The sequence below is a fragment of the Schistocerca americana genome, chromosome 4 (genome assembly GCF_021461395.2).
Source record: "Schistocerca americana isolate TAMUIC-IGC-003095 chromosome 4, iqSchAmer2.1, whole genome shotgun sequence".
NCBI classification, from domain to species: Eukaryota; Metazoa; Arthropoda; class Insecta; order Orthoptera; family Acrididae; genus Schistocerca; species Schistocerca americana.
The window spans coordinates 719,390,792-719,405,573 of record NC_060122.1 but is presented as its reverse complement, the minus strand read 5'-3'; the positions used below and the strand labels follow the sequence as shown (position 1 = coordinate 719,405,573).

Sequence of the window (14,782 nt, the reverse complement as noted above, 5' to 3'; positions counted from 1 at the left end):
AAATCTGTTATGCTGTTAGATTTGTTTCAATTTCTGCTGATGCTAAGGCGGCTAAGGAGTTCTCTGCGAAGCCTCAAGAAATTGTCAAAGAAAATGAACTGTTACCTTGCCAAGTCTATAATACAGATGAGACATACCTAAACTATAAAACACTGCCAATCAAAACACTCACTGCATTAAATGAAACTTAACAAAGATAGGCTACGCAATGGTCCTTGCAGCAATGCTGATGGTACACATAAGCTTCCCCTCTTCATTATTGGCAAATGTAAGAAGCCAAGGGCATTTGAAAATATTACTAACTTATCTTCCATGCTGGTTTATTACCGCAATCAAAAATCTGCTGGAACTGACTGTAATCTTTTCAAATCTTGGGTTTTGGAGAGTTCATTCTATCTGTTGAAACAGACTTGAAACAAAAGAAGCTCCCTGTTCATGTTCTACTGCTGCTCGATAACGCACCATCATATCTATCTGAGGAGATTTAGTGTAGGTGACATGAAAGCTATCTTCCTTGCACCAAATGTCACATCACTTATCTAACCAATGGATCAAGGAGTGGTAGAATGGTTAAAGAGCGGTACCGCAGAGAGAATATAATCTCAATTTTAGAAAATTCTCATGAAGGTTGTAACATACTTGAAGCTAGGAAATCCCTCAATGTCAAAGATGTTGTCTATATGGTTTCAGAATCATGGGAGGAACTAAAACCAGACACGCTGTGAAAATCTTTGCATAAGCCGAAAGTTATGACCGAAAGTGACCAGATCAGAAATGAACAAAACAATGACGTGCAGGAAGATGTCAAATATCTACCGAACATCTGTGCCAGTGAAATTGAGGAGTGGACTGTCCAATATGACAAAGATTGTGAAACCAGTGAAGAGCTCAATGACAACCACATTCTTGTCATTGTTTTGGAAAAAAACTGGTGAAGAAACTGTGAATGAGGACATGGATGGTGATAATGAAGAACCGCCTAACCAGATTCACACACTGATGCCAGAACGCTTTTGATATTACCCTTCAGTACATTGAGCGGAACTTAACCACAAATCTACGGACATTTTGTGGATCAAGAAATGGAAGAACACTGCAGCTAAGTCTAGAATTTCCTCTGATTTTTAAAGTACCATACATCCATAGATATGTACTGTATGCACAGTACAGTATATACATACTGTAAAATATTGCTCTTTTTTGATATATAATAATAACAGCTTCTGTGCAGTCTACTGCAATGTTTTTACTGTAGAGAACAATATACATATGTACAGCAGTCATTTTATAGTTCAGAGATTGTTTATTTTAACAAAATTCATATTTTTCTTTACTTTCAGACAATCTGTCCTTTCTTCCATTCCAACCCAGACCCCAGGCCCAAAGGTGACGGATGATACGTGTCGTACTGTGAATAAACATAACATAGCTGGATGTTATTCAATCTGTATTGAGCAAGCAGTGAAGGAAACAAAAGAAAAATTCAGAGTAGGTATTAAAATCCATGGAGAAGAAATAAAAACTTTGAGGTTTGCCGATGACATTGTAATTCTGTCAGAGACAGCAAAGGACTTGGAAGAGCAGTTGAACGGAATGGATAGTATCTTGAAAGCAAAACGAGGATAATGGAATGTAGTCGAATTAAGTCGGGTGATGCTGAGGGAATTAGATTAGGAAATGAGACACTTAAAGTAGTAAAGGAGTTTTGCTATTTGGGGAGCAAAATAACTGATGACAGTCGAAGTAGAGAGGATATAAAATGTAGACTGGCAACGGCAAGGAAAGTGTTTCTGAAGAAGAGAAATTTGTTGACATCGAGTATAGATTTAAGTGTCAGGAAGTCATTTTGGAAAGTATTTGTATGGAGTGTAGCCATGTATGGAAGTGAAACATGGACGATAAATAGTTTGGACAAGAAGAGAATAGAAGCTTTTGAAATGTGGTGCTACAGAAGAATGCTGAAGATTAGATGGGTAGATCACATAACTAATGAGGAAGTATTGAATAGGATTGGGGAGAAGAGAAGTTTGTGGCACAACTTGACTAGAAGAAGGGATCGGTTGGTAGGAAATGTTCTGAGGCATCAAGGGGTCCTTGGAGGGCAGCGTGGAGGGTAAAAATCGTAGAGGGAGACCAAGAGATGAATACACTAAGCAGATTCAGAAGGATGTAGATTGTGGTAGGTACTGGGAGATGAAGAAGCTTGCACAGGATAGAGTAGCATGGAGAGCTGCATCAAACCAGTCTCAGGACTGAAGACCACAACAACAGCAGCTGGATGTTTTCATTGTTTGAACTAATCATTTAAAAATTACAATGTAGTGATAGAAATAACACAACCTGTACAGTGATTAGGCACCAGGTCAAGTAACAGATTATAAATATGCAATAAATTGATTAGAGGAAGTTTAGAAAGCACATGCTATTAGTTAATACCAAGCAATGTCCATGCAATAATGATTAAAATAAGTCATATATGCCACCTATATCTTCTTTTACATTGTCAGGAAAAATTGCAATCTCAAAAAATAATCAATGTAGAGTAATGATTTTTGGTGAATATATTTGTCTAGGTAACATATTTAAGTGATTAACAGGTTATGTAAATGCAAGATAAGCCTTTGCAAATGTGAAATTATGGTACATTAACAACTGGTTGAAAGCAACCATGCAAAAGTCCATTCACTGTGTTGTACAACTGTCAGATGTCAGTTTGTGGAAAGAAGTATCAGGCCTGTTGCACTTGGTCGTTCAATACAGGGATTGTTAAGCTGTTTGGGATGACGCTGGGGTTGTCGTCCAAAGATGTCCCACATGTGCTTGATTGGAGACAGATCTGGTGATTGAGCAAGCCAAGGCAACATATCAACACTCTGTAGGGCATCTTGGGTTACAACATCAGTATGTGGCTGAGTGTTACCCTATTGGAAAACACCCCCTGGAATGCTGTTCATGAAAGGCAGCAAAATATATCGAATCATACAGATTTGCAGTCAGCGCGTGGGGTGACCATGACAGTGCTCCTACTGTTATACAAAATCATTCCCCGAACCGCACCGAGAGAGAGCCTCTTTTCATCAGAAAACACAACAGACCTCCACACTGCCATTCAATGAGCTCTCATATGGTACCACTGAAGTCACAGATGGAGGTGGTTTGGGGTCAATGGAATGCACGGTACAGGGCCTCTGGTCTGAGCTGTCCTTGAAGTAACCAGTTTGTAACAGTTCACTGTGCCACTGCGGTGCCAGCTGCTACTCAAATGCTGACGCAGATGCAGTACGATGCGATACTGAACACGGTGGCCTTCCCTCTAGGTAGTGCCGCTTGGCCGTCTGGAGCCCAGTCTTCTGGTGACCATAAATTCTTGTGACCACCACTGCCAGCAATCATGTACAGTGGCTACATTCTTGCCAAGCCTTTCTCCAGTATCACAGAAGGAACATCCAACTTCTCATAGCCCTATTACATGATCTCGTTCAAACTGTGTGAGGTGCTGATAATTGCATCTTTGTCACTTTAAAGGCATTCTTGTCTAACACCAACTCACTACATCCAATGTCAAAGGTAACTAATGTTCGTGACTGTTATGGAATGTACTTAGAGCAAACCTGATTTGCAACTTCCTAGTGGTGCTACTAGTGCCACTCTTATGCACCTGGCACAAAATTTGAATAGATATCATCTTTCAGATGCAGAACCACACCTATCATCTTTTGTTTATGTCCCACAACTCGTTCTTGGTTGTGATTTTTTCCCATCAGTGTATATTTATTTCTAAATATTATAAATTAAATTCACTGTTGGATTTCTGTCTTTATGTTCAGGACCTGATATAGGGATTTTGACATGGTTTTCACTAATATGACTGACTCATAAAGAAGGTTTGCATATTTAATATATTCCTGCTAAGTAATTACAAGTGTGTAATGTATGTATTGTTATCAGTTTCATATTTAATTGACGTTTGGAGTGACATCTTATATCAACAATGAGAGGTACAAGCTGGTCAGCTACAGAGTAGGCAGTATCTGGTGGGAAAAGCGGTAAAGTAGACAGCTGTGGTCTACTGGTAAGACATGTGCCTGGAAGCCAGAAGATCATGGAATTGAACCCCAGTTGGACCACAAATTTTTTTAGTCTGCTTACCTAGCAGTCATCTCTCAATGATATAGAGTTTTATCAGAAATTACACATTGGATTTCATGTTAAACTGTATGTCTCCTTTCCATCATTGGATAGCTGGGGTAGATTAAGGACACATAAGCTACCAAGGTGGTGCTCAACTGAAAAACTGTATCAGATAATTGAACCACCTGAAATTATTATTAAAAGAATCTTTACACGTCTTCATCTTCTATATTTATTGCAAATTAAAGTCTCCCATTATGTTTCTCTGTCTATACAGGAAGGCTAATCTCAGGAACTACTGTAAGGATTTTGATACAGTTTTCACTGGGAGCAGGGAGGGAGGGAAGTACTACTTCACATCAATAGCTCTAACATTTTTTTTACATTTAAATGAAATTGTTAATAAACATCAATATAGCATATACTATGCAAAAACACACATTGCTTAATTTAATAAGGGCCACTTTTTATATTGTTTTCATACAATGAAAATTCTTGGAAGGAAACATCATACAAAAAAACGACATCAGCTAACCATCCACCTACAAATGATTTTTGGGAGGCACAAAGGCTAACAGAAAGAGTAGATAATCAACTGTAATTTTCAAAGTTTAATTCTTTTTCCAGAATACAAACACTCACTCTCTTTTTCTTTCACTTTCCTTAAAGCCATGAAGGTAAAACATCTCATTTGTGTGTGTGTTTCTGTGCACACACACTGTTGTTGTTTTTGTTGTGGTCTTCAGTCCTGAGACTGGTTTGATGCAGCTCTCCATGCTAATCTATCCTGTGCAAGCCTCTTCATCTCCCATTACCTACTGCAACCTACATCCTTCTGAATCTGCTTAGTGTATTCATCTCTTGGTCTCCCTCTACGATTTTTACCCTCCACGCTGCCCTCCAATACTAATTGGTGATCCCTTGATGCCTCAGAACATGTTCTACCAACCGATCCCTTCTTCTGGTCAAGTTGTGCCACAAACTTCTCTTCTCCCCAATCCTATTCAATACTTCCTCATTAGTTATGTGATCTACCCATCTAATCTTCAGCATTCTTCTGTAGCACCACATTTCAAAAGCTTCTATTCTCTTCTTGTCCAAACTATTTATCGTCCATGTTTCACTTCCATACATGGCTACACTCCATACAAATACTTTCCAAAATGACTTCCTGACACTTAAATCTATACTCGATGTTAACAAATTTCTCTTCTTCAGAAACGCTTTCCTTGCCATTGCCAGTCTACATTTTATATCCTCTCTACTTCGACCATCATCAGTTATTTTGCTCCCAAAATAGCAAAACTCCTTTACTACTTTAAGTGTCTCATTTCCTAATCTAATTCCCTCAGCATCACCCGACTTAATTCGACTACATTCCATTATCCTCGTTTTGCTTTTGTTGATGTTCATCTTATATCCTCCTTTCAAGACACTGTCCATTCCATTGAACTGCTCTTCCAAGTCCTTTGCTGTCTCTGACAGAATTACAATGTCATCGGCGAACCTCAAAGTTTTTATTTCTTCTCCATGGATTTTAACACACACTGATATACATAAAAATGTATATACCAAGGAGAACAAAAGTTCAAAAGCTGCAAGTGTGCTGATGTTCTTTCCATGATACCTGTACATGAGTGCTCGCTTGTCTTCAGTTTTTGTAGGGGTTCTAAAGCTAGATGTAATGATATATATCATATTGGCAATAAAAGTATGGGGAAAAATATTTAAATAAAAAAAGTATCTTAACCAACAGAACTGTCTCTCACCTCAACTTTACCACAGTCTGACATGATAACAACACGATGGTTGCCAGTGTCTGAAATCGCAATGGTGCCACATGGTTTTTCCTTGCAGCAGTGACAGACAGTGATCTTTCCTGGGAACAATAGTGAGTTGTTACACTTTGGGCGTAAATGTGCCGCTGGTGTCACAGGCAGGGTGTGTTCTGATAGATATCCTTTCTCTCTGAAGTATTTCAAAGCAATTTTTACAAATTTCAGTGCTACTGCGACACCACTCTCTCCAACCTGCACCAAAATGGGCTCACCCGATGGACCTGTAAATGAAAGTTAAATATGCTGCTTACAAACAATGTGGCACAATTACAACAGATAACAGACTTAATAAATGCTTAATCACAAACCATTTAAGATTTTGAAAGATGACATTACACAAAATATATGACAAAAACTGTTATTCTGGATGACAGTGTAATGCATTGATTGTTCATAGATTACTGTCAATTTCCATTTAGTTCACTGAATAAGTAGAAGTCACCAAGCCATATTCACTACAGAAAAGGTTTGGAAGCATGTGTTCAAAAAGTTGGCTACCCTTACTGCACCATGTAACTATATCTGCCAGACTATAGACTACACTTGAAAAATATTCCTCAGCATTATACAACCAGTTCTACTTGTGACGATGAAATAAAAGCTATAAAACTATGACTAAAATAATAACACCAAACGGGATATTTTTATCGGGGAATGCAATTACAATGAAAGTAACTGGGATGATTAAGGGGATACCTTAAATAGTTTTCCATTGAGGGCTCCAGGGGTACGTCCCACACTATGATTGTGAAGGTCTAGGATATAATCCCCAGTCAATCCTAGAATTGTATCTGTCACCTGTCACTTGTTTTAATCCCTCCAATACAACCAGGGCTGGTAAAGCACTGTGATGTTCAAACCAACCTTCAGGTTCATGACATCTATAGTTTTATTTATAAAAACATAAAAAATATATTTCTTAAAGTTATAAAATTATAAGGAGACAGAATGGCTTAAGGAGACAGAATGGCTTGCCAGTATTTATCTTCTGGAGGTTGAAATCCAACTATTGCTGAAATGTATTTGAAAGTAGAGAAAGAAAGGCATATACATATCTTTTGGAGCTGATAGATAATCTTGTAAAAGCAGGGAAAACTATATCTAGGTTTCAGAGCTAGCAGCTCCTCAGGGAGCAAAGAGAGTACATTGGGGAAGGCTAGACAAGAGAGGCAGGTCACTCAGACTCCAAGCTGAGAGAGATTCGCCAGTTGTGAGGATGAGTGCACATAAACAAACCATTAATTCACCAAAAAATATATGAAAGGAGTGAAATATTAAAGAGCACAACTTTTATAACAGGGAGAAATGTTAGCTGGATTCTTTAATGACAAGTAGTACCTTATATTAATAATAACAAAAAAGTTTGATCACCTTTAAAATATTATGTTTCATTAAAAATATATTTGTCATTTTTGTTTAGAAACCACAAAAACAATGATGTTGATAAACTACTGTGTCATTGCTGGCAGGCAGCATTCCAAATCTAGGCCTACATTTAGATACATATTCAGCACAGCACTTTAAAATGCATAATGAAGTGTACTTTGTACTGATGCTAATTATTCCCTTTCCTGTTCCACTTTCAAATGGGATGCAGAAAACAAGCCAAAATCTCCCTCATTTTGTCCTTAGGGTTGTTACGTGAGGTGATCATTGGAGGTAGTAGAATTGTTCTGCAGTCTACTGGAAATAGTGGCCATTACTGTCATGAGTCAGCTCAATTTTTCTCAACACTTCCAAAAGATAAATAGTTCATTTATAATGCATGCAGTTGTCTGTAGTTACTCCCTAGTCTGCACATCTTTCATGACCTTCCATTATTATATTAATCTTATGCAATGAATTATTAATTCACAGGTATTCACAGTGCCTGCTGCATTCGATGTCCTGAACTACAGTGTTCACCTTCCAGTTATGTATTTCTAGAAGTAAAATGCAATGAACATAACCTTCTCCATAATTTTCTAGTTTGCTTTTCTCTTTAGTTCCTAAGCATGACTTCAACTTCAGTCAGAAACTAAGTATTTAGATTGCAGAGTAGTTACGATTTTAGTGTTAATCATGCACACTTATAAAACATCAAAGAATTAGCTTTTAAATTTATTTTCCCAAAGTCTTACCCAACACAAGTAGTGTAGGCCAGCATGGAATGGCAATGTCATTCCACATTATACCTTCAGAATCATTAACGACAGGATGATGCACTTCATAGCGTTGCAAGGCGGAAAGAATATTTGCCGAATCTTTTTCATTATTAAATTTTGCACTGTGTACACCAACCTGAAATACAACAAAAATATCATAATACTTTGTACTGTTCAAAATATTTGCATGCAAAGAGAAATAGAATTTTTCTCTTATTTTGCTATAGTACGATAGATTTGAACATTGGTTAAACACATTTTTGCATAAGGAAGGGCTGTATAAGATGTGACCACTCAACTGCCATCGCAAACTAACACACATAAAATGATTTAAATTTATCAATTTTGAATAAGTGTTCAAACAATCGAAAATCAAGACAATGGTAATGACAATATTATGAAAAGAATAGTCTGCTACTCACCATATAATGGTGTAGCTGAGTCGCAGACAGGCACAAGAAAAAGACTTAACAAGCAAGCTTTCAGCAAATAGGTCTTCTTCCAATGGTGCTGATGATATTTGGTTTGCAGGGTGCTCAACTGTATGGTTATCAGCATCCGTACAAACTCCCAATCTTTTCACAGTCCAGTCATGTGACTTTCCCCGAATGATGATGAAATGAGGACGACAACACAAAGACCAAGTCCCTGCATGGAGAAAAATCCCTGACCCGGCTGGGAATCAAAGCCGGAACCCTGTGATCCAGAGGCGGCAATGGTAACCACTAGACCATGAGCTGCGGACATCTTCTTCTCAATTAGCCAAAACACACACACACACACACACACACACACACACACACACACTCTCTTTCACACAAATGCAACTCACACACACATGACCAGTGTCTCTAGCTGCTGAGGTACATGTGTTCCTTATACCTACATGCAGGTTGACAATTGTTGGACTATCTCAAAAGAAAACATAAATTAGGTACAAACTACAGTGTGCACACACTTTATTCAGCATGTAAACATCACTACAGATATTCGGATTTAGATGATGACATGTTCAATATGTCTGCCATCATTGGTGATGATGTGGCACAAACAAATAGCGAAATTCTGCTTGACATTCTGAAGTGTCAAAACATCGATGCTGTCGATGACTTCCTGAATGGCTGTTTTCAGCTCAGCAATGGTTTTGGGATTATTGCTGTACATCTGGTCTTTAATATAGCTCCACCAAAAGAAGACACGTGTTCAGATCCGGAGAATATAGCGGTCAATCGAGGTGCATGACAGTGGCCTCTGGTTATCCCAGAGCCACAATGCGGTCCCCAAAGTGCTCCTCCAGGACATCAAACACTCTTCTGCTTCGATGGGGTCGAGCTCTGACCTGCATGAGCCACATCTTGTGGGTCACTTTGGATAATGAGGATGAAATCATCTTCCGAAACCTTCACTGTACCATTCAGTAGTCACTGTGCCTTTGAGAAATATTGCATCAATTATTCTGCAACTGGACATTGCACACCACACAGTCATCTGTTGTGGGTGAAGAGACTTCTTGATCGCAAAATGCAGATTCACAGTCCCCCAAATGCACCAATTTTGTTTATTGATGAACTCATCCAAATGAAAGTAGACTGTGTCACTACATCAAAAGCATGTACATACTAATTCTCGTCATGCCCTGTACCAACCGTGCAGTTTGAACGTCTTAACACGAACCATTCAGAAGTTATGATGATTTTGTTTCATACAGTTCAATAACTGTCACCATGTACTTTTCCTGATGAAGTATGGCTTGTGACAAATCATGATGACACGATTGTTATATGAAAAGAAAGTCTGAAGGATGCACAAGCCCCACTTTCTGGGAGGAAAGGACTTTTTTCCTGTTCATCTACTTTTCCATAAACCTCTTGCTACAATTACGAACTATGTGTCACATCTCCATTCTGGTTTACACTTGCATTGGTAATTTGCACAAGACTATGTGCAATCTGATTTGTCAATTAGTTATCGTTAAAAAATGATAATTACTATGAATGCCATTTAACTTGATTTAAATTGTTGTATGAAGAAAATATATTATAGTGTGTGTCATGGTAGAGGAAACATCCAAACCGCACATACAGAGGAATATGAATGGAGTGAGCTATGTTCAAAGCATTGTTAGTCCACAGAGACACAATTATTATTCATTCTCTTCAGTTAAGATGACATGATTGTACTGAGCAGTCCATTAAACACACACAATACTTAGTCCCAGTAAATATATTCAAATTTTATAGGTTTAACAGCAAATTACATTATATATCCATTTCTATAGAGCTAGTGTGTTCAGTAAATGCCATTGATCACACAGGTAGCAAAGAAAGTTAGACTCAAATATTTTTATGAAGATGCATACTTCACTATTGTGAGGACAAAATGGACTGAATACTCTACCACAGTACTCCTTCCTGATCATCTAAAAGTAAAATAAGGAAAAAAAAACTACATCTGCATAATTATTCTGCAATTCACACTCAAATGTTTGGTAGAGGGTTTGTACAACCACTTTCAGACTATTTCTTAGCTGTTCTACACTCAAATAGCAAGTGGAGAAAATGAGCATCTTAATCTCTCCATGCAAGCTCTGATTTCTCATATTTTATCACAATGGTCTCTTGTTGCAATGCAGGTGGGAGTCAACAAAATGCTTTGGCATTCAGTAGAGAAAATTGGTGATAGTAATTTCTCTACAATGGAAGACTTTCTTTAATGATTGCCACTCCAACTTATATCCGGACATCATCTCTCCTATTTCATGACAATATGAAATGAGCTGCCCTTCTCTGAACTTTTTCAGTGTCCTCTGTCAATACTATCTGGCAAGGATCCCATACAGTACAGCAATACACCAGAAGAGTACAGAAGAACACAACAGAAGCAGTCTCGTCAACAGATTTATTGCGTCTTCTAAGTCTTCTACTACTAAACCACCATCTTTAGTTCATTTTCACCATAACACATTCTATGTGAAGGTTTCAACTTAAGTTGTATGTAATTGTAATCTCTATGTATTTAGTAGAATTAACAGCCTTTACATTTGTCTGATTTATCATGTAACAGAGATTTATGGAACAATATTATGAAAAGGATAATTGCTACTCACCACAGAGCCGCGATGCTGAGTTGCAGATAGGCATAACAAAAAGACTGTCAGAAAGTGAGCTTTCGGCCGACAAGGCTTTCATAAAAAATTGACGAAGGCTTCATTGTCCCAAAGCTCACTTTCTAACAGTCTTTTTGTTGTGTCTATCTGCAACTCTGCAACTATATGGTGAGCAGCAACTATCCTTTATTTACTATTGTTACATTTTCCATAGAGATTTAAGGAAAACATTTTAGTACTAAGTGGAGGTCCATACACTTTTAATTGTTGAGGGTCAATTGGCACTCATCCCATCCTGCAGGTATCTTTCCAAAATATTTTTTAAATTCATTTTAAACTTCTAATGACTTTACTAGATGGTAAATGACAACATCATCTGCAAACAATCTAAGATGGCTGCAAAGATTGTCTCTTAAATCATTTATGCAGGCTAAGAACAGCAGAGGATTTTTAGACTTTCTTATGGGAGACATAACTCCACTTTCGCTACAAGACTTCCCATCATTTATTACAAACTATGATTTTTCTGATAGGAATCACAAATCCAGTCGCACAGCTGAGATAATACTCCACAGATATGAAATTTGATTAGAAGTGCTAGTGTGGAATGTGTTTTAAATCCTCTTAGAAATCTCAAAATGTGGAATCAACCTGATATATTCTGTTGACAGCACTTATTAATCTTTGTGAATAAAGAACCAATTTTGTTTCAAAGACTGTTTATGGAGGAATTTGAAGAAAAGGGGCTGAAGTCAGTGGCCTCCAAGTACTCGTGTTTCTTCCAATATGAAGACGATAAATTTCACATCTAGCCACACACACTACTCCGTCTACAAGACATTTTCATTATCTGGACTACTTGCACCAAAACGTCAGATACATGATGGATATACAAGCAGAAGAAAATTGTGAAATTCCACTTCCAGATGTGCTCATCAAGCAAAGGTCAGATGGCACATACGACACAAGTTTTACTGTAAACCAGTATATACAGATGTACACTTACATGCCACCAGCTGTGATGCACCCACATAACAAGAAGCCTTCATAAGCAAACTAATGCACAGCGCTTGCAAAATCTCAAACCAAGAGTATTTAGCAGTGGGGCTGAGGCATCTATAGACATTTTTGGTAAAAATGGTTATGGCAATCACGAAATCCAATGTGTCCAAAACTAAAGAACCATAGCCCACAATTTTCAGAGGAAGAAAAGAAACCTGTTGCAATGGCATTTATTTCTTATATCAGAAACACATCAATTAAAATGAAAAGAACGTTAGAGAAATATAATATCTAGTGTGAATTTCACCCACAACCTAAGCCAAAGTCTTGTGCGATTTGTTAAGGATGAGCTACAACTTTGGGAACTGAGTGCCTATCATATCCCATGCCATTGAGGGAAAAGATAAGTAGGCCAGACCATTTGGATGGTATAGGGAAGATGCATGGAACATCAGAGTCACTTGGATAAAGACCAACTGACAAAGTCAGCTGTTGCAGAGCACAGTACATCTATAGGGAGTATCACAATTTATGAAGGCAACAAGTTTGTTTCACAAGCTAACATATTCTGGAATTGCCTCTTAAAAGAATCTATAGAGAGTTATAAATAAATGCTGTAGTTTCCAACTAAGTAATGCTTGGTACCGAATCCTGAGCATGCTCAAAGCATGATGGCAATCTGTGATAAGATTTGCTAATGTCATGGCAGTTGAACACTTAAGATCAAACTACGTAGATGTGCATTTGCCTCCTCTACAACAGCAGCACCCCAAGGTCACTGTTGAAAGCACATAGAGGACTGCTGGTTTGTGTTCCAAACTGGCACTTCCCCCTCCACTACCCTAGCAGTACTGTTCCCTGGTAATGTTGACCTATGAGCAAAAGCAGTAAAGAGAGAATATGCAGACATCATATAGCATAAGGATGACCCAGTAGCAGCACAGAAATGTGTGTTGAGGATCGACAGCTCGTGAGATGTCATAACACTTTCCAAAAGCTAATACTGGGGGCAAGTAGGGGTTGAGTCCCACGAGACATGATTGTCATTGAAGTCTCCCAGCAGGAGAAATGGTCAGGGGAGATATTTTGTAAGGTCTGTGAGAGCTGAAGAGTCTATCGCATCTTGTGGAGGTAAACAAAGTGACCAAACGGTGTTCCTCTAACACACATGAATTTCAGTTGCAATTGTTTGCAGGCCAGTAGCCAGTGGGAGAGCAGAGGAGTGATGGGCATTATTGACAAATACAGCAACCCCTCCCTTGGCCATTTCTCCAGTCAGGTCACCCTGGCGAAGAAGGGTTTAGTACTGTAGTACAGAGGCATCAGATGCTTTAAAATACATTTTCTGCAAACACAAGCACAGGGGGAGTTTCTGTGCTAGGAGCTTTAGTTCTCCACATGTGTCCTGAGCCCATTACCTTTCTACTGTAGTATGAGGGTCATTTATCAAGGGGATAGTACTTTCACCCCATCTTTCTGCTGGGGAGGGGAGCCTGCAATGGATGGAGGCCAAGTCTTGGGGTGAGATGAGTGCCCTAGGCTGACGTCAAAGTCCACTGGCTCTCTAGACAAATTGTGAGGGATGTCAGAGAGAATGACATTGACATCATCACACTGCTTATTGCCCATATCCATCAACGGTTGACACTTTACCTTTGTTTTTTTGATGTGGGGTTTAGGTTTGGAAGCCACAACTGTGACAGTGGAAGTGGCAGCTCTGGATGGTGGATGAGACTGAACATTAGGAGGGACAGGGAGCTCCACACTGGCAGCAACTACAGTCTTTTCTGATGTTCTTTGAAATAACAGCAACAGTGAAGATGCATTGAAAACCACAGGTACTAGTGCTGACACTAACAAAGTCCGTTTGTGTAGCAGCACGGTTTTCTGAACTGGCTGCTTAAGAACTGAAGCAAAGGAGGTAGCAAATGTAGGAGTTGCCTGGCCTTACAGAACGTATTGGCCTCATCATACAGGATGCACCATGTTGTTTTAATCTCCTGCACCTTCCTTTCCTCTTGGATGCACCATGTTGTTTTAATCTCCTGCAACTTCCTTTTCTCTTGGCACACGCTGCAGTCCCTAATCCAGACAGGGTGATCCCCAGAGCAATTTAACACTTCAGAAGAGATGAACAACTGTCTCCTTTGCGTGTGGCTTCACCGTATTTGCCACAAATGGCTTCTTCCTTACATCCTACAGTGGTGTGCCCACAGCAATGGTGTTTAAATAGTTAAGAAAACAAAGGACAGCCTTGACAAAATTCCGCCATTCTATACTCAAAATCGTTTATAGAGCATTGCTGGCATATTAAAATCTGCCAATAGATTGTGTAAAGGAACACTGCTGCTTGAAACTTCCAGTTTCTAGCAAGTGAAGAACCTTCAGAAAGCAAATGCCTCAGGGAATATGGAATCAAAACACAACTATACAACGCATTGAACTACAGTAAAGGTGTAGTGTGATGTAGAGGTCTTGTCAATATTCTAAAAGAAGAATTGAAAAGTAGGTGGGCTCTGGAAGGTGTTGTGGATGTGCAAAATATTGTGAAAGGATGGATT

General features: G+C 38.7%; 1 protein-coding gene across 3 annotated transcripts in view; it reads right to left on the bottom strand.

Annotated features, from left to right (window-relative positions):
* Positions 1-14,782, bottom strand: part of LOC124613238 (NHL repeat-containing protein 2) — a 167,823-nt gene that overhangs the window by 129,092 nt on the left and 23,949 nt on the right. For all 3 annotated transcript variants that reach the window (XR_006979628.1, XM_047141914.1, XM_047141915.1), the window contains exons 3-4: positions 8,090-8,249; positions 5,901-6,190 (exon numbers count right to left, since the gene is read on the bottom strand). Coding sequence is in view for 2 of the 3 variants with exons in the window: in XM_047141914.1 (XP_046997870.1) it covers positions 5,901-6,190; positions 8,090-8,249 (450 nt within the window). In the remaining variant the exon portion in view is untranslated. The remainder of the gene's footprint in view (positions 1-5,900; positions 6,191-8,089; positions 8,250-14,782) is intronic.